Raw genomic sequence first — 21815 nt, forward strand, 5'->3', positions numbered from 1 at the left:
ATTTATGCCATGGAAGATGACTCTTCAATTCGGTGTATTCCCACTTACATGGTACAGTGCTGTATTTATATTCTAGCACTAGGCCTATCTGAATATGTTCAAGCTGTTATAAATTTATAACACAATAAACAATTTATTTAATATATGAACATAGCCTTGTAGCAAGGTAAGAAAATAATAGAAATATATCAACAGAAACCTTCCTTTTAATCAGAGTCAGGCTGTATTACAGTGTACAAAAGGCACTATGTAAGGCATAATTAAATACAAAAAATGTCTAAAAATGCTCACGGTAAACAAACTTTTGAAAAGGAATAAGCTACATAGTTCCACAAAATGGAACACACAGTTTAAAATTTAACAACATAAGTTGGATTTACCAAGCCTATGTATGGCACCACCGCCTGAAGATTGCCAAAACACACTAAAACGACAAAGCATCTTGTTGGGAGTTTTATAAAATGTTAATGTAAATAGTATTATAATTACTAATGCATTCACATCATCATAAGACAATCCACATTATCCAAAAGAGCATTTATCTGAATTATTAACAGAATAAATACTATTACAGAAGCCAGGCACAAGATATAAGGAAGTTGCTACAGCATTGACTAGAAAAATTAGATAAATGATGTAAATTTAATTGTTTCCAAAATCAAGATTGGGAAAGTTTGTTTACCACTGTGCTACAGGAGACACTTAGCCTGAGGAAAGATTGTTTGCTGGCACGACAGATACCTTCAATACTTGTAATCATTCATTTATCTATCATAGCTGGAGTCAAGCCCAAACTCCATCTTTAAAAATAACAAAAATTAAAATTATATATGATCTATTCAAACCAAATATGTAAAAAAAAAAAAAAAAAAAAAAAATCTCATTGTCCTACAGTATTTCAGTTTTGCATAAAGATGGGTTTTGGTAAAATAAATATGTAACAGTAGTAGACCTTCCAGGTAATACAGATACAGTGGACCCTTGAGTGATGAGTGGTTCCAGTTACGAGCATTTTGAGTAACGAGCAAGCCACTCGCAGAAAATATGTCTCGACAGATGAGCTTTCGCTCGATTAACGAGCATTCCCGCTGGTTCTCGGACGTCTCCGACGACAGTTTTGTTGTTATTTTGCAAGACGAGTTTTCCACATGACGAGCTCGGTGCCGGAACGCATTAAACTCGTTAATCGAGGTGCCACTGTAGATTAAGTCACTGATTAAAACACTTGAGAAGTTTATTGCCTAAATTCTAATAGATAACTTGATATCAAAATTAAATGAGGCTCTGTTATTTTGCACAAGACCTAATATTCTAATGCAAATAACACACACACTCAAGATTGAAAAACAACTTGGTATAACTAAAGAAAAAGAAAAAAAAGCACGTCAACTTCTAGCTGTGAATGATCAAAAGCTAAAAACTATGCTTCTCTACACTGATCTGCTTGAAAAAACAATCTTAAGCTTTTATTTTGTTTTGGTTATCTAAAAATCTGCCTTTCAAGTTGTGTAATTTACTTGAAAATTAATGAAATATATATACTGACTATCAAGACCCTTAAAACTTTATTCCTGTGAGCTCTAGATATGTACTGTACTGTAGATCTATTATAGATTCAGTACTAAAGCATAAGCAGCTTATGAAAACAGTATAAATTTTCACAATGAACAAGATTATTATTTTTTAAATCTTATTACATGTGTAGGTTCATAAAATAAAATATAAAGAATCATAATTTTTTCTGTATAAATTAAAATAATATTAATTACAGTATTGTAATTTATACAGAATAATTTCATGATAGTGTTTCCCAAGTTTCCATTACAGATTTACACACAATATGAATTGCACAGGACTCAAACCTAAAACATTTGGCACTAAATATATTTCTTACTCAGAAATGGGATAGTACAATAGGAAACAATGCTTCAGTAATGCCAAATTCATTTTGGCTGCATTTCTTTTACAGTTCATTGAATATACAGCCTTTGGAAGCTTAACATCAAAAAGACAAACTGACTTATTGTAAAATTTAATGAACTTGTAGTGTTAAAACTACTGCATGTATCTTATTACCGATAATTCTATTATACATAAACAAGCCGCTTATCATATATGTGACAGACAAGATGAAGAAAACTATTACAGTATACGTTTCTAAATTCATATGGCACGCTTTCACAGTATTCTCTTTATTTTGGTACAATGCTCATTACAATCCTTGCAGTATTATGGACACATATGATATCCCCTTTTGAATACAACTGCACAGCAAATATCAAGCATACTACTTAAATTCATTTAATGCAATATGAACATTTTGATTGGTTTTCTATGACAAGGGGTATCAAATAGTATGACCAGTGACGAGATGCCACCTAATACAATGGAGTGACAGGTGACAAAATGCCACCTAATACAATGCCTATTTACACCCAGCATATCTTACAACTGGCACAGAAAGATATGTTTCAATCATTGGGGCAGTGAACCAACTATTCTCTTTCACTCACTGAAATCATTTCTATGTCAGATGATCTAATTTACTAAACTAGAAGATCTAATTTGTTCTAATACATTCCTTATACATAGAAAATTTGTCATGAGTGAAGAACTACAATTTTTGTCATTCTCTGTGAACACTGAAGTTCATGATTTGTTATTGCACAGCCCAAACAAATATTTATGTCATGCATTACACTAAACTTTTATGCTGTAAATGTATTTTATATGTTTTTTGTTACTTCAAACTAAAGAATTTTAAGTTTAATTAGTGTTAGCTGGGCTGATGAATATGAAGTACAGTAATTAAATTTACTTGTTGTGGAAAAGACCATTATGTGTTCTCTGATGTCAATAGATGATCACACAATAAAGTAGATGAAAGGAAATGCTCCCCATTATCAATTTTAGTTTTTTAAAACAAGACAAAAAATGAAAAAAACAGATTCAACCCTTTTAAAGTATTAATAAACAAAAAACTTCATGGCGTCATGAATTTGTTGACTGACATACATTTAGAGCTCAATAAGATTGTACCCATTGTGAGTTTTTATACTTGCACATTTTGAAATTGAGCAGAAGATGTTACATTTTTTATAATTTTGTTTAATAAACAAATACTGTACAACATAATATACACTATACTAACCTAAGATGTGCATAGAAAGGCAAGCATGGAAACACACAACACAATATGAGCAGCAGCGTTGAACAGTTTGGTTGTCTGGAGAACCTAGCAGGAGGCCTGGTCACAGCCCTGGCCATGGGGACATTGATCCTCAGAATCATCAACAGGTATAACATCAGCAGCATAACTTTTGTATTTCAATGTATTCCTTACAATTAATGATACCCCAATCTGCAAATGATTAAATATGCACGAACAGGTAATGAGTGACAAATGACTGCGCGCTCTCTCTTTCTCTCTCCTGTGAGTTAACATCAGCAAAAAACATCCCGGCACTGATTAATGCTAAGTCCTGTTACACACTGATTTACATCATATAAACATTCACTGTTGAATTTCCAAACATAATATTGAATTAAGAGGAATTTAGTGAGATTCCGAGAGTAAATCTTGATACATTCTGCCAATATGTGGAATATATATATTAAGCACTTAAAAGGGCAATTTACTAAAGTGTCCTAATTGTATTTATTTATTCCACTGAAAAAAAAAATGCCCGTGGAAAACAAAAATAATTGTATAATTGTACCATATATAAAGCAATTGTACTACAGCAAAATAATTTGACTCTGAGTTGGAAATTATGTGCAAGTATATAACAGTACTGTTACAGAGAAAGGTTGCTCACACCCAACAGAATCTTTTTCACAATTCAGATATCTTATGATACAACAAAGGTACAGTTTTGTAACAAGTCTTTTACAAGGACAGTCTTCATTATGAGTTACTTGTTACTATATACCGGTCTGAGGATCTGATTTAGCATCATCCAAGTATGCCAAGTAGAATATCTGCAGCTCGCATGAAGTCAAATAAAATGAATGCAGATTTGCAGTCTAACCTCCTTTTATCCATTCATATATGCAAGAAACTATATTTTATGAAAATAAAGTTTTAATACTGTACATAGCAACCATTAAAATGCGTATAATTTTATCTTCCATTCTATTCATTCAAATACTGTATTATGAATCCTCTGAGAGAACAGCTCATTGATAATCACTAATGGCTATGAATATTTAATTAAACTCAAAATAAAGCTGTTTTTTTAATTGTTAATCTAACTTAGAGCACCAGGATACTGAAAGTATTTTAGAAGATGACAAATTCAATGTATTTGTTAATATATTAGGCAAGACATAATACCCAAATTAGCTCTTCAATAATATCACTAGTAATACTTCAACTACCTGCCTTTCTATGCCTCTTCAATGAACATATCCACATTTGGAAAGTATTAGTCTGAGACGAGAAGTAAAGCTAGCAAATGCATTATATAAATTCAAAGCTTAAATTTTATTATATACAGTATAAAGCGTTCGACAAAGCATGTCTACTTTAATATTTTCTTTTCTCTGAAAAAAAATTTGACAGTCAGACACACACACACTTTACTTGTACATTAAATAGTTTAAATTTATCTTCAAATTCTGAAATACATTTTTATATGACTGCATTCAGAGTAATAAATACATTACAAAGTACAGTAATTCTATTTATGCAATCTATGAACACAACATTATGTATACATACAGTCACCACCATCATCATGTATACATACAATCAATGACATCATCATTATGTATATATATACAACTAATACCATTATAAATATGTATATTATACAATCAATATCATCATCATGTATATATACAATTAACATAATCATCACCTATAGATTTGGAATTTCAAGATTCTTTACTCTTACCAAATTATCCAAGTGTATCTACTCCTCTGTTTTAAGAGACTTGACCTTGTAGTTTCCCTGGCAGAGACAGACACGCATGTAGGCTTCCTGTGTGAGATGGTAGTCCCTGTACGGTGGATAGAGGCTGGATTCTAATTGCTTCAAATTTTCTATCAGAAGAGACTCGGCCTTTTCTAAATTATAAGCTTCCATTTCTTTACATGCAGCTCTGAAAGTTTGTTCAGTGTTCTGGAAGAAAGGAAATTTTATTGTCTTTTGCACTCTCTCATACACAAGGCAGTCATTTTTTGCTTTTTTTACTGAATAGTACATTGTTCTAAGTTTCAGTGAAAAAAAAATATGGTTATATATGTAGATGAAATGGTACCAAACCTGTCTAAGGCAGCTGTTCAGGATACAAATTTTTTCTCCTGTGATTGGTTTGAAAGTTTTATCAAAGATAATCAATATGAATTACATGAACATTTAAAAGACATACCTGAAGATTTTTCAGTGCAGACAAAATGTTTGTCTGATCACCACATTTTTCACACTTGATGAATGGAATCATGAGATTATCAGTGTCGACAGGTAGGGGACCTTGGCATTTATGACATTTGAAGGTCAAATATGAATTGGTCATATCCTTGTACATTGGCCAGTCCTTCTGACAAGCCTGTAGATTACAAAAATTATGAATTATTGGTTTTAAATTCTATTATTACAACAATAATAAAATTATGAAACAAATGTAACATCCTTTTTTATGATCAGATATTCACGAATATTTATCATGCCATTCCCTTTCCTCGGAAATTACAAAGCTATCACATAAGTTAAGAGCAATTTCCTAAGGCAGGGTCAGAGAATCATCCTAAATGTTACTGCATAGTTATTTAGTATTTATATACGCAATAATGAAATCAGCTTTATCAACACACTCAAATCATCAACATGGTGCAAATTGACATGAGGAATTCCCACATTCAAATACTGTACTCCTAAACCTCAAGTATGCTAGACATAGAATACTCAGTGAAATCATAACATAATTCTCAAACAAAAGAAATGCAGAAAATAGCATTAAAGCTTTGTGAAAATAAGAACTAACTCAAGACCATATATCAAATCAAATCAAATCAAATGTTTATTCAGGTAAAGTACATACATACAATACAAACGTTGATGGATTTATAGATAGAGCTAGTACATACAAAGCTTAAAGCCACTATTACGCAAAGCTTTTCAGGCAGAAACGCTTTGTGTACATATAAGTACAGTACAATCAAACTAGGCCTTGGAATGCCATCTGAAGCAAACCAAAAAACTGTTGCCACATTGGAATTGTGAGAAGTAAGATTTGTAAGAGAAGTATTGTGAGAAGTTCAGTTCAAATCAACCTGAATATAATATTAGTCTACAGTGCATAACTGACCATAAAGGGGTAAATAATGATTAATTATAAGTAACATAAAAATTAAAACTAAATTAAGAGAACAAGAAAACTGCCCAATTTAAAAGATGTAACATAAGCTGCTCTTGCCATTAGCTATTGAAATACTATACAGTACTCTATACACAGAAATCACAATAGCGTGATGCATCAAATGAACAAATCCACAAGCGCCGTGAAGAGTGTTCGAACCTACGTCCGAGAGCATCCCAGACGCTGCCTTAATCGACTGAGCTACAACATGGTAAAAGAATTGCAACCAGATCTACTGCCCTTCCTTGGACCCTGCAGCCTCTCCAAGACACAAACCAGGATTTTATGTATTTCCCCCATGCACTCGAGCTCTGTCAATAGGCCGTTCTACCTCTTAGCCCTTACTTCAGTACACACCGAAATCACAATAGCGTGATGCATCAAATGAACAAATCCACAAGGGCCATGATGAAGGTTCGAACCTACGTCCGAGAGCATCCCAGATGCTGCTTTAATTGACTGCGCTATGACATGGTAGTCACAACAACAACAACAACATGCATATATACAACCTTGCAAGTACTATGCAAAAGTAACAAGCAGATATGAAAATAGGAACTAATTGCAGATTCTCACATCCCCCAGATTTATGAATATGATAAGAAAGTAAACATTCCCTTTTGGAATAAATTGCTGATAACAGTACTGTATTTCCAATGTAAATCATGAGTCCTCAAATGATGAAAAGGGGTGCTGGAACTTAATGTGTAATTGCAATATGACACATTCCAAACAAGTATGTCTACAATACCCACTTTTACACAAATACTAGTATTATAAAAATTGTATGAAACATACTACCACACCTGTACAATTTTAGATATTATATATCTATTCTGGATAATTTCTCACTTTTTAACATACATTTTTTTTTTTGCCATTTCCATTTACAGCAAATCATCAATTCTCTTAAATAAGATTGAATTTCAGTGTCATAACTACCTTATAGATTAAGCAGCTTCCACTATTTAAGCAGAAATTTATGTTTAAGCCACTTCCTTACCTCACAGTTGCATTCAAACCAGTATCTATCTGCTAACTCAGCCTTTCGTTGACTCTTGACTTTGGAGGTGAAGCTCTGTCCATAGTTTTCTGGGATGAGATCACCCTTTCGTACATGTCTGATTGCCTTAGTAATAACCTGGTTGCCACTGAAGAGTCTGCAAGTTTTAAATGCATTAAATAAATAAATATACACACGCAGCTCCTCTCTGAAGCAGGTTGATGAGGATTTCAGGGGAGTAAGGCAGGTCCTTGCAAACAATGGATATTCAAACAATTAAATAGAAGATATTATTAAAAGGAAGATAAACTGCCATGTTTCCTCTAATGAAGATGTCAACTCTAGAGAATCTGTCCCACCTATTAAACTTCTACTACGGGATTTTTTTTCAATGGTGCGCAAAACTGAGGAAAGAGTCCTGAAAGATATAACTGACAGAAATGTGACTCCTACTAACATTAACTAGAAGATACAGCTAATCATACATTACAAAGCTAAGATTACCAATTTTCTAATAAGGAACTCTCCCAACACCAAGTAAAATACCTTGAATGATACAAATGTCTGTTTTAAGGCACCTAGCAATGAATAAACAACAAGGTTCTGTCAAGGATCACATCATTTCAAAACCCAACCAGATCATCACCAGAGATACTTTATGGGCTATTCATGCTCATGCCACCTCTTGGGTGGCTTAATCTTCATCAATCACCAGAGATATCCAGACCAGTAACATTTGAATAACTGACAGAGACAATGACAGTAAAAGATTAGACATTGACATCAAACTTTTAACAACAGCAAATGATTGATTACCATGTATATTTTACAAGCAAAATATGTGCTATACATAGATAAAGTTATTCCCACACAGCATCTCAACTGATTTCTAAAAAAAAAAAAAAAAAAAAAAAAAAAAAAAAAAAAAAAAAAAAAAAGCAACTTCTCCGGGCCACTATAGCTAAACCACAAGAGGTAAAGACTTTTTACATGAATTTTCATGTTCCCTGGATGCTAATTAACAATTTCAAAAGAACAATTTTCAGAATAATTTTGTTTTGCTCACTATGAGGTTATCAGCTCTTAACAGTTGTGTACTCCAGGGGTTAATAAAACCACTAATACACAAAAGTGCTTTGGGCATAGCGTTTAAATTAATACAGTTAAAGTGTTTAAAGGTTTGATGAGGTAGACAATACAGTACTAACTTACTTAGCTTACTAAGTAAACTAACATATAAATTGTTCAAGAAATTTAACAAATGACCTACAGCTTTAAGGGAGGGTATAACATAAAAAAAAGATTAGGAGAAAATAAATTTGTGTAATGGGGAATACATACTTTAATTTAAATGAGATTTGGGCGATATTCATATTACGTGACTTTGTAATATGTATTAATGCTGATTCAACAATATTTATGTTTAAAGATCTCTTACAATTGGTGATCCTTATTGGTCTAATTGAATAAAATATTATTACCTATAATATTGCGAATTGTAATTTATATAACATGGATGAGGGGTAGATTGCCACCACATACTGCACCTCAATAGTGCTCCAGGGAAGGTTCAAAACTCCAACTGAGTAGCAGATTGGCTGCTTACTAAAACATCCTTAGTGTGAGCATTCTGGCCTGGTTGGCAGGGCAATAGAATCATATCTACAGGTAGAGTTCCATCCCTGACATTTCCAGGTGAGCGACAACAGTACAAGGGACCATAGGTGGATGGTGCAAACACAGGTGAGTGAGAGAAATGTAAGAAAATATTTATGTGCAATATTTTCAGTGGTGAAAGGAACCATTATTCATAATTTCAAGATCAAGTATGATTGACTACTGGAGAGTTAGTACGATACAATAACTACTGTTAATACAGTAAAATAACTATGTGGCTTGTCTTCAGACAATAATTTTAGTAAATTGTGTTTAAGATTTTGGATTACTCCTTGTAGATACAAATATAGTGTAAACTTACCTTTACATAATTTCTTAACCAATACAAAAAATACTTAAACATATTTCATATATCATATCAACATATCATATTACATAACATATTTCAACAGTAATAGGTAATACTGAAAACATACAAATTTCTAAGAAAATACTACTGTACAACATATTTAAGCTAAACAATGTGAATTAGATGATTTGCCTCCTAACAGTCATAGCAACTTCCTGTAAAGAATTCGATTCCCTTAAATGTTCATTCTCTCAAAAAGAAAAAAACCATTACGGGATGACCAGCAGTATTCAACACATCTACTCAAACAGATAATTGACTATATGATGAACTGATGAACAGATGAACTTATAAAGTGTGATGAACTTTACTTAATCAAATGTGATAAAGCACTTGTGCCTTCTTCCACCAACAAATACAAAAACAACAGCCTCACCTGACTTGTGCACTGTGGCAGGAGTGGTTGAAGAGGGCAAGTGTCGGGTATATTGCTGCACCCAGGGACTCATTCTTGGCTCCATCGAAAGTCCTAGGTGCTATTAACACAAACTCGGAGACCTCATGGGCATTGAACTGCACTATCTAAAATAAAGAAACACAGTAGCATTAGGAAAAATCCCTCACCATATAGTAACAACAGACTTTCTAAGAGGGTTCCATGGTAGATTTTTCATTTGAAGAAATATTGTACTGTAGGCAGTAGTGCGTCATATATTCATGAGATATAACACTGATTAACATAACGTAAGAATACCACCTTGAAACTGTAATCCGAATATATTTGTACTAATTACCTCTTCGATAATCAGGTTTAGGCTTCATCAACTAAGCAGGTATATTTATTTATTCAGGATACTATACTATAGTCAGAATGAATGGGGAATGGGTTTTCAGTGGTATTTAGTCGGAACTTGCATGCAATGTTTCACTATACCGTACTTTTATATTTTTCAAATAGAATCTGGTTTATTCTCAACTCACAATCACGAATTCCGGGTCACCAAGGTACTTTTTGGTGTTACTTTTGAATAAGGGGTAGGTTTGACAGCCTTTTAATTCGTTATGGAGGGAGTTCCATAACCTAGGTCCCTTTATTTGCATAGACTGTTTACACAAATTTACTTTGGCTCTGGGGATATCAAAGAGATATCAATTTATTTCCGATGTGGTGATTATGGGTTCTATTACATCTGTCAAGGAAGCGTTTCAGATCAGGATGTGCATCTAGAATTATTTTTTTTTTACATGTAAATGGCACAAGAGAATGTGTGGAGTGAGTTTATGTTTAGTATGTTGAGGGATTTAAACAGGGGGCTGTCTGTTGTCTGAAAACAGTTTGTTATTGTTCTGATAGCAGATTTTTGCTGGGTGATGATGGACTTGATGAAGTTTGCAGTGGTTGAACCCCATGCACAGATAGGGTATGTAAGATAGGGATAGATTAGCATGTAGTATAATGAGAGGAGAGCAGAGTTTAGAACATAATATCTGATTTTAGAAAGTATACCAACCATTTTTTGAGACTCTTTTTGGCTATGTGTTGAATGTGGGTGCCGAAGTTGATTCTCTTGTTGATTTGCTTCCAAATAAAATGTAATAGGACTTTTCTATGTTTAGTGTGAGTTTGTTGGTTGCCATCCATGAGTGGACTTTTTTAATTCGTTATTTACAACATTATTTAGTGTGTGTGGCTTAGGGTCTAGTAGATGAAGGTAGTATCATCAGCAAATAGTATAAGTTTAAGAAAGAGTATGACATTAGGGTAGTATAAGTTTAAGAAAGATTGTGACATTAGGGAAATCACTGATGTATATAAGAAATAGAAGAGGTCCTAGTATGCTGCCCTGTGGCACTCCTATGGTTAATGGTAGAGTGGGGAAGGTTATATAATTGATGACTTCATATTCATGTCTATCACTAAGATAGGATTGAATATAGTTCAGGTCAAGGCCTCGGATTCCCATAATGGTGGTAAAATTACTATTCATTAAAGCTTGATTGTACTTAGTAAGGTTTAATTATGCTTCAAATTATTATCTGGTTCTGCAAACAATGTCATGGCTGGGGAAAAATGCATGCAACCACACAACCTCATTGTCTTTATTCATGGATTTTATTTAATGGCCTATATGTCTAGAATCTACCAGTGTTCAGCTTTCCAATCAAGTCATGTGTTTGCTGAGACTTTACAATGGCTAGTTTACAAACAATGAGATAACTCTGATATTATTTTGTTGTCACATGTGTCCTCTAGATTGAGGCAGTAAAACCACAACATTTAAACATTACACTCCTCACTAGAACACTGATCTTAATACACTTATTTCCTTATTTCTTTGAAATATAATATTGCTGATGTACAAAGTTTCATCACTGAATTATTATTAGTTTTATTAATAAGAACTCATTACATAAGAGTATACTGGTTGAGAGAGTCAAGGGGCAACGAGACACTACACAGAGAAAACAATGAGGGTTTCACATTTTAATCTGACTACTCCCCACCCCTCTCATAATAGTCTTAGCTGCTAATCCTTTTAATACCATAATTTGTAAACAGACTGAGTAAGATTTCATATTTTGATTGTCTCTATAGAGAAGCTAGATTTATATTGGGAAATACTATTATAATAATTAATAATACAGTACTTGTAATTCCCTTTGTTGGGGACAAGCAGCCTATGTGTCTGTATATACATACATTTATTTAGGCCTATATCAAAATCTTCCAAGGTTGAACTACTGAACTTTCCAGGATGCGACCCCACAGCAGTTTACTCTCAGATACCTATTTACTGTTAGGTGAACAGAGACATTAAAGTGAAAGGAAATGAGCCCAACTATTTCAGTCCCATCTAGGATTCAAACCCAGGATTCCCAATTGTGAGTTGAGAACAAACCCAGAAAGCAAGACTCCTGTGCTGCTTCTGACTATTCCACTGACCTGAAGGAACCGCAACAGGAGTCCTCCCACAAAAGCCTCTGTATCACTAATCTTGTCACCTGATGGAAGATAAAAATATATGTAGTTAACTATATAAGTGGCTCATACTTGATTATTCAGTCATTTCATAGCTTTGTGCATTTTATCCAACATTATAATTGAAATAGATTCATTATATAGTATTTATCTATAAGCTCATGCATTCATCCAGAGCAAGTAATATTAGAAAAAAAAGGAAGCCATCAAATGGATATTATATATGGTATTGTTAGGATGGATTTTTCAATAGTGCATTCTGCATATTACAGGCAAGCTTGAGCAACTAACTACCACTGCATTTACCTAGCGCCATCTAATATATAACATTAAAGGCGGAGTTATGCTAATATTTTGAGCTAAGCCAGTATTAAGGAAAGTTGAACGCTTTACCAACCTTTATCCTTAAATAGAGGATACGCTGTTCCAAGAAGGCAAGATCAAAAAGTTATTATCTAGATACTGAGGTCAGTTACAAATAAACATCATACCTAGTTAATTAGACTCTGAAATTTCAAATTTATATTAATCTTGTTTAATTTAATGTTGAAAAGGAATTATAGAGCAGAATCAATTGAAAATTGCACAAGTTACACACTGAAATCACAATAGCGTGATGCATCAATGAACAAATCCACAATGGCCGTGACGAGGATTCGAACCTACGTCCGAGATCATCCCAGACGCTGCCTTAATCGACTGAGCTACGACAGGGTAGAAGAGTTGAAACCAGAAGTTGTACCTTACTTACTTGGATCCTGCAGCCTCTCCGAGACTCAAACCAGGGTTTTACACAATTCCCCCATACACTCGAGCTGTGTCAATAGGCCATTCTATCTCTTCGCCCTGTGTGTAATGAAGAAAGGGTGAAGAAGTAGAATGGCCTATTGACATAGCTCGAGTGTATGGGGGAATTGTGTAAAACCCTGGTTTGAGTCTCGGAGAGGCTGCAGGATCCAAGTAAGTTAGGTACAACTTCTGGTTTCAACTCTTTTACCATGTCGTAGCTCAGTCGATTAAGGCAGTGTCTGGGATGATCTCGGACGTAGGTTCGAATCCTCGTCACGGCCCTTGTGGATTTGTTCATTTGCATAAGTTACATTTCAATATACCTAAAATATGACAAAAGTACTGCATTGTAAAACGGATACACCGGGATTCTAACAAGGATCCAAATAAAATTATATAAAAATACAGTATATTTAAGTACAGGGTGGACAATTTTTAATTTAATTAACACTTATGATGGAGATACTGTACCATGTGTTCATTTAGTTTAGTGAAAGGATGAAGAATAAAAGATACAAAAATAAATATGAATACAGTAAATGTAAAAGTTTTAATTTATAAGAATATCACAGATTATTAAACAATGTAGTGTTAGCTACAAAAGAGTACATTGCTTGAAAGTAGTTACTGGAAAAATCTAATCCTTTAAAAAAATATATATATATATAAAGAGGTGGGGTATTAGGTAGGTAAGTAGATAGGTAGGTAGGTAGGTAGGTAGGTAGGTAGGTAGGTAGGTAGGTAGGTAGGTAGGTAGGTAGGTAGGTAGGTAGGTAGGTAGGTAGGTAGGTAGGTAGGTAGGTAGGTGGGGTGGGTGGGTGGGTGGGTAGGTGGGTAGATGGGTAGGTAAGTAGGTAGGTAGGTAGGTAGGTAGGTAGGTAGGTAGGTGGGGTAGGTAGGTAGGTAGGTAGGTAGGTAGGTAGGTAGGTAGGTAGGTAGGTAGGTAGGTAGGTAGGTAGGTAGGTAGGTAGGTAGGTAGGTAGGTAGGTAGGTAGGTATGAGAGGGTTATGGCTCAAACACCAAGTGCTGGAACTTGACATCATTCAGCACAATAGGAGATAGAGTGATTGAGTCCCAAGTAACATGGATAAGATGAGAACACATGACCAAATTTATATATTGAGTGTACAGTGCAGCCTTGCTCAAACAGACTGTGTTAGACTAGAACCCTTGGTGGGATGGAAACAAATGGCCAACGAACAAGCTCTTATGACTGACTAGCCCGACTCTGCCGAAAAACAACCCATATTTCATATTTTTTACAGTTTTGTTATTTGTCTGCAGTGGTGCAATGGTCAGCACAGTCACGTCACAGCTGAATGAGTTCAATTCTCACGGTGTGACAGAAGCATTTTGAAAATATTTCCTTCCACCTGATGCCTTTGTTCACCTATCAGTAAATAAGTATATCCAGGAGTCAAACAACTGCTCTGGGTTGAATTCCCTGGCAAGGTCAGTCAGTAGTTGGTCTAGGGGAATGCCCTTGATAACCAAACATAATATTATTTAATTTTTGCAAAATATTTCTTTACTTTAATATAATAATACAAATTGTGTAATGAGTTGTGTATATAACATTTTTTGTGGTGGACATAGCCCTATTATAAACAGATCAAACTGCTTTTTCCCTCCTGCAGTCATGCAGGAGTTCATAATACTGTACAGTGTATATACTGGTACATATGGTACATGAACAGTAGAGGATTCATAAGACAAGTACAATGCATATGCAAAGTGTTTTGGGCAGGACCTCTCAGTACTGAACTTGGTGATAAAATATTTATTTGGTTATTTTGTCATTTGTGAGCTAAAATGATGTCTACCTGCAGTAGTAGTCAGGCTAATGCTGAAAAAAGGAAGAGGTATCTTAACATGAAATCATAAAAACTTAAATACATTGAGAAAATTGAGCAAGTCAGAGGAGTGTAAAATGAGAAGAACTGGTGGCAATGGCTCAAAGTGAAATTTGCTGATGAAATCAAACCATATGGAGTTAGATGAGGCTGTTTATAATTGACTTATGTACCAGTATAATGTGTCAGTTTTGTTTAATGCTTGTTTTTATTTACGACAGTCCTGTACAGTAGTACAGTTCTGTATACCCACATTCCTGCTACAAAGATTAACAAAGAAAACATACATACATACATACAAACATACATACAGTATACATGTATGTATGTATGTACTCACCTAGTTGTGTTTGCGGGGGTTGAGCTCTGGCTCTTTGGTCCCGCCTCTCAACTGTCAATCAACTGATGTACAGGTTCCTGAGCCTACTGGGCTCTATCATATCTACACTTGAAACTGTACAGTATATGTAGTCTGCCTCCACCACATTATTTCCTAAAGCACTCCATTTGTCAACTACTTTGACAATAAAAAATTCTTTCTAATGTCTCTGTGGCTCATTTGAGCACTTAATATCCACCTATGTCCCATAGTGCATGTGCCCCTTGTGTTATCTATTCTATCAATTCTTTTAATAGTTTTGTATGTGGTAATCATGTCCCCCCCCCTAACTCTTCTCTCTTCCGGCGACGAGAGGTTTAATTCCAGTAGTCTCTCCTCATAGCTCATACCCCTCAGTTCAGATACTAGTCTGGTGGCAAACCTTTGAACCTTCTAAAGTTAAGTCTTATGCATGACTAGATATAGACTCCATGCTGGAGCTCCATACTCCAGGATTGGTCCAATCCTGGAGTATGTTACATTACTAATCCTACACTATGTATGTATGTATGTATGTAGGAAGACATCACCTCTGGTTATATTAATGAGGAACCTTAACCTCAGTGAATAGATAATACACTTCTTTGGGAGTGTAAAATCACACTTGCAAAACCCTTATTATTGCATAATAAAATATATAAATGGCTTTAAGTATAGTATCTTCAAACCAAGCACCTATCTCAGTTTTCAAAACACAGACTAAAATGGCAATAGAGCTGATGCTGTGCTTACTGGATGCAGTGCCTTTGCCTTCAAAGTATTTTGTTTTCTTGAGAGCTTTCAGCATGAAGACAATCATAATGCAGCGGTGGAAGAAATCTTCGGGTGTGCGGTGTTCGGCATGATGTACTAAGTGGTAAAGACGAAGGAAGTCTGTTGGATCATACACCTGCTTGTTGTTGGTTGTCTCCTGCAAATGACATAGTCACATTTAACATCTGATAATTATAATAATAAACTCTAAAACATTTATTTATAAGCTTGCATCTAAAACAAAACTAATGTTCTATATTGTATTAGTATTGTACACTGTACTATATCACTTGTAATTAACATAGGTTTATCATTCCTTCAAACACAGGTGTTTGAAGGAATCTTTATCATAGATTTATCAATCCTTCCGTATATATATATCTCGGTTACCTTTGGATCTTCTTCAGTAAGCTGTTCTTTAACATCCAAGAAGAATGATAAGGGATACTGTGTGACCAATCTGAATGCCAAAAAGCAATTAATAGACATTCCTGATCCTACAAGAAGATCAAGGATTGGACACTCAATAGTGTGGAAGAAGGATTCCTGACGGCACTCTGCTGAACAAAACAACACACTGGAACATTTTTTGCAGGGAATTGCAGCTTTGGTTCTGAAGGAGAAAAAATTATACATACTGTATGCAGAGATGTTTTGGTTATTTTCAAAATATTTCTTTCCATAGTAATATATTCTTAATAAAATAATATATTACAATGCAGTATAGTACAAAACATTAAAACATGAATTACTGACTATTATGTTAGGTTAAGTTTTATCAAAGTGAAAAACTTTATTATTCAATAAGAGCAAATAGTTAAAAAAAAATTAATGTTTCAGGAAAATTCAGTTTCTTTGGCATCTCTGGTTATTAGGTTAAAAAAGGGTGGTACCCAGTAATGTCCAGGTCTGTCTGTCCACCCCCTCTCCCTTCCCCCCCCCCCTCTCCCATCCCCTCCTCTCTCTCTCTCTCTCTCTCTTTCTTTCCCAAAGTATGTACATGAAGTGTGTCAATAATGAAATCAGATCCACAACTCATACTTACACCTTGAAGCATTTTTGACAATGACTTCCGTATTCCTCACGTAAGAGAACAGATGCAAAAGGCTTTTCTGTAGCAATGACATCTCCTGGTTCAATGTCCTCACCAGCAACAGCATAACGACCTTGGTTGTTTTCGTATTTAATATCAACTTTCTTACTAAGTGAAGGAAAGCGTTCACTGCTTCCTTCAGCGAGGTCGGGAATCACTGGCGAAGGTTCTATATAGCCCTCAGGTATATCTGGAAGAGCATAATTATAAATGAACAAATGCATGTAGTAGTAGTAGGCATCCATCAGTCTCAGGAGACTATGGAGTTGCGCTCTGGTTGTCGGTCTGGAGTGGCCTCACCAGGGCGCAAAGCCAGGGTAGGTTGATTCGGGGGAGAAGCCGTTACCCAGGCTGCAGGTCCCACCTCTCCACAGCGCTGAAAGTCTCCAATGGAAAGGCATACGCCAATACGATTGGTTCCAGTGCCGTCGCAGGAACTGTGAGTTCCAAGGTTGACCTTGAAGGTGGTGAAGAAGGGCACACTTATACACTAAATGCATGTAGTGTACAGTATACAATGCAAAAATTATTCATGAGGAGAAAAGCAAAATATATACTGTACTATTAAAATTAAGATAGAAACAGAATACAGGGCAATACAGAACAAAATTGAAACACTAATATATTAAATTAATTTTTTCCTTAAATTTTTTTTAAATTTTGCCCCGAGGGGCGAGTTTATTGGGCAGGGCCACTCATCTTGTGAGTGGACACACCGCCATAGAAGCATGTACAACACTCCCCAATAGGAAGAAAACCCGCTGGGTTGTTCATCCTGTCACTTGTACACAAACAATCATAGAGCATTCCTTCTAACATATTCCAAGATTTGTTAAACCATTAAGTCCTTTTTTTGTATAAACACTTACCCCAGTTCTTCACAACCTTCCCAGTCTCATACAATTTGAGCCATTTCTGTATGTCAGTCTGATGCTCTATCCTCTTCTCCCTCTCCATCTTGGCCCAATCTAGCCACTTGAGAGCCTGACGGTACGCATCGCGGGCATCAACATGCTGCTTCATATGTGACAAGAGTCGAGCTTTCCGTTTGTAAAGTTTGTACTTGAGCTCCTGTTAATAAAATGGAAACATAAAAACACTTTTAAATTGCATGTTAAACTTATTTATGTTGTACTGCAGTAGCTGTTAAATATAATGAAGCATCTACTACAATATTGTAATATTAATGTAATATTATTTCTTTTCAAAAACTATCACTCATATCATGCCATTGATTTTATTCTAAGCACTCACCTTTGGATAATGATGTTCCAATGCTTCATCTATATCTTTGACACAGTAATGGTATTCCCGTAAGTGATAGAGCGCCGCAGATCGGTTGGCCAGACAGATGGCATACAGGGTCATCTTCCTTGGATCGGCACATTCTTCTGTAAGTGTTTATGGAGTACAAAGAATGTGAATACGGTATATTAATTTTGGTCTAACAAGTTGTTGGCCAGCCTTATGGTAAAATTCATAAGTTCACTCAGGAATTTAATGAGTTTTGTGCATTTGTTATACAGTAGTGATAACTTAAATGGCATAATGATATTATGAATGTCCTATCTTCAGGGTCATTTGCAGATCCAAAGCATAATTAAGGCAAAAGAATTAAACAAGCATATGTGATATGTATAAGGGTGCATTTTATTTATTAGAAATGATAAGCTTTAAACTATAATAGTTAATTGGTTGAAATTGACTTCTTCCCATAGAAAATTATCAAATATTAAATATCAAGTAAAAGTAAAGCAGATTTATGTACAATATTAATGCTTGACAAATTATTTAATCAGATATCCTTATAACAATACTGTTAAAACAAGCACATATTTTAATAAAAAACTTACCGTATATCAAACATTATTAAATAAAGGTAATAATATTATTACAGTATTAGTAAAAATTCTTGTTATACAAAGACACAAAGCCTGTACTTTACAAGTAAATGAGATTGAAAAGAATCATAACTCATTATAAAGGCAATGTTACAAAATAATTCTAACGTACAGCATGAAGAGACACCATGTTATGAGCTCATTTTACTGGACAAGAAGTTTAAACACAATTTTTAATAGTGTACTCTCGTCTTGGTGCTTCTTTAAGGCTGTCAGCCCTTTGTGTTCTGTTCAACCTATTTATAAACCTCCTTGAAGCACTTTAGTTACTTCCATATACTGTATATGGGACTCTAATTTCAGAATGTTTAACAAATGTTGTGTTTCAGCTGCCAAATTAGATATCACTAAATAAGAACATAAGAACAAAGGTAACTGCAGAAGGCCTATTGGCCCATACGAGGCCGCTCCTATTCATAACCACCCAATCCCACTCATACACATGTCCAACCCACGCTTGAAACAATCGAGGGACCCCACCTCCACCACAGTACGCAGTAATTGGTTCCACAAATCAACATCCCTGTTACCGAACCAGTATTTACCCAAGTCTTTTCTAAATATAAACTTATCCAATTTATACCCATTGTTTCGTGTTCTGCCTTGTGTTGATACTTTTAATACCCTATTAATTTCCCCTTTGTTATGTCCATTTATCCACTTGTAAACCTCTATCATGTCACCCTTAAATCTTCGCCTTTCCAGTGCATGCAATTTAAGCTTTCTTTCTTCATATGAAAGATTTCTAATTTGGGGAATTAACTTTGTCATCCTACGCTGGACACGTTCAAGGGAATTTATATCCATTCTATAGTACGGCAATCCCTTAATATCCAACTTGCTATATTAAGTTGGATATTAAGTTGCTGTGACACGCATGTGCGTTGCTGAGCCACAGCAACCTTCCCATGGGGAACAGTCCTCCCCATCATTCTCCCCTTCTCCTCCCAACCATTCCTCATTCCCCTCATCCCCTTATCCTCCCAACCATTCCCCACTTCCCCGTCCCCTCGTCATTCCCACCATTCCCTCCCTCCCCTATCCCTTTGTCCTCCCCACCATCCCCCACTCCACCGTCCCCTCGTCCTCCTAACCATTCCCTACTCCAACGTCCCCTCGTCCTCCCCACTATCTCCCACTCCTCTGTCTTTTTAATCAATCTTAAAGTCTTTAAGTCTTTTTAATCAATCTTTCATGTGGCATCGTATCAAAAGCATTGCTAAAGTCAAGGTACACAACATCACAAATCTTACCATTATCAACCGCCTCAATTATGGTAGAATAAAATGATAGCAAATTTGTTAAACATGAACGGCCATTTGTAAACCCATGTTGTGAATCATTTACTAATTTATGTTTTTCAAGATGAAGACGAATGGCATTTGCAATTATTGATTCAAGTAACTTTCCCACAATAGACGTCAGAGGCCCGAGACTGTTCAACACGCTTCCACTACACATAAGGGACATAACTGGCCGACCCCTCACAGTGTTCAAGAGAGAACTTTATAAACACCTCCAAAGGATACCTGATCAACCAGGGTGTGACTCATACGTCAGGCTGCGAGCAGCCGCATTCAACAGCCTGGTTGACCAGTCCAGCAACGAGGCGGCCTGGTCGAGGACCGGGCCGCGGGGCCGTTGAGCCCCGAAATCATCGCAAGGGCGGCAAAGTAACTATTGACGTGTGTTTGCGTAGCCCGTGTTTGGTAATATTTAACTAAAACAATAACAAGAATAAAATAAAATGGGTAAACCCAAAAAATAAGTACTGTACGTATATCATGCACTTTTATTAATTGTCAGTATCATGCATTTGTTATTAGTATTCCATGCCCTTGTCATTAAGAGCCAATATTATACAAAAAATATTAACATTTGTTAATATATTACAAGTGCAAAATAAGGACTAATAAAGGAAAGTGTATTGTATATTATACACTTACCTTTATTAGCCTATATCTTGCACTTAATATTAATAATTCATCGAGAAACTTACTACAATGGTGTAGCGCTTGAATGCAGGTGAAGGAAAGACCAAGTATATGTGTAAGTGAATTAAAAAAATTGTTTAATGTAACCTACATCCTTTCTCAAGGTGGTGTATACTAATGAACAAATCCACAAGGGCCGTGATGAGGGTTCGAACCTACGTTCCGAACTAAGGCGGGGTTCAAGAGCTAACAGCTCGATTCTGGAGAGACAAATAGTAAATATAAAGGATGTAGATTACGTCCGAAAATTTGTTTTTTAATGCACACACACGTGTACATATATATTGGATCTTTCCTTCACCTTCAATAATTAATTGTGTCGCAGGACAGGCAGCCAGTGTATAGATATGCATGTTAGGCTTATATCGACGTCCCCCCCCCCTCACCCTCAAGATCGAACTGCAGACCGTCTTCAGGATGCAACTCCATGACTAGCTGACTAACTTCTGGGTAACTATTTACTGCTACGTGAAGAGGTTGAGGCTCCAGAATCTGTACACCAGTTGATTGACAGTTAAGAGGCGGGACCAAAGAGCCAAAGCTCAACCCCCGCAAGCACAACTAGATGGGAACACGACTAACAACATTACAAACTAGACACGGCAGGGCATAGCTCATCGAGACCCGTAAAATAATGAACAAATTGGAGGATTTGAATAGAAGTGTGGCTGACAATTCTAAGTTGGAGGACATTAATCCAGACCACTTCTTTAAAAGGTCAAGAGTAGCGTCTATATGGG

General features: G+C 35.5%; 1 protein-coding gene across 4 annotated transcripts in view; it reads right to left on the minus strand.

Annotated features, from left to right (window-relative positions):
* Window positions 1-188: 188 nt before the first annotated feature.
* Window positions 189-21815, minus strand: part of LOC123774759 (SET and MYND domain-containing protein 4) — a 144854-nt gene continuing 123227 nt past the window's right edge. For 3 of the 4 annotated variants that reach the window (XM_045769337.2, XM_045769335.2, XM_045769333.2), the window contains 11 exons: window positions 18435-18571; window positions 18050-18251; window positions 17133-17370; window positions 16478-16700; window positions 16067-16244; window positions 12710-12733; window positions 12277-12335; window positions 9769-9914; window positions 7367-7523; window positions 5377-5553; window positions 189-5126 (listed from right to left, as the gene is read on the minus strand). In XM_045769337.2, the coding sequence (XP_045625293.1) occupies window positions 4917-5126; window positions 5377-5553; window positions 7367-7523; window positions 9769-9914; window positions 12277-12335; window positions 12710-12733; window positions 16067-16244; window positions 16478-16700; window positions 17133-17370; window positions 18050-18251; window positions 18435-18571 (1751 nt within the window). In that variant the 3' untranslated portion in view covers window positions 189-4916. The remainder of the gene's footprint in view (window positions 5127-5376; window positions 5554-7366; window positions 7524-9768; window positions 9915-12276; window positions 12336-12709; window positions 12734-16066; window positions 16245-16477; window positions 16701-17132; window positions 17371-18049; window positions 18252-18434; window positions 18572-21815) is intronic. The other variant, XM_045769336.2, reaches the window with a different exon arrangement.

This window comes from Procambarus clarkii, chromosome 68 (genome assembly GCF_040958095.1).
Source record: "Procambarus clarkii isolate CNS0578487 chromosome 68, FALCON_Pclarkii_2.0, whole genome shotgun sequence".
NCBI classification, from domain to species: Eukaryota; Metazoa; Arthropoda; class Malacostraca; order Decapoda; family Cambaridae; genus Procambarus; species Procambarus clarkii.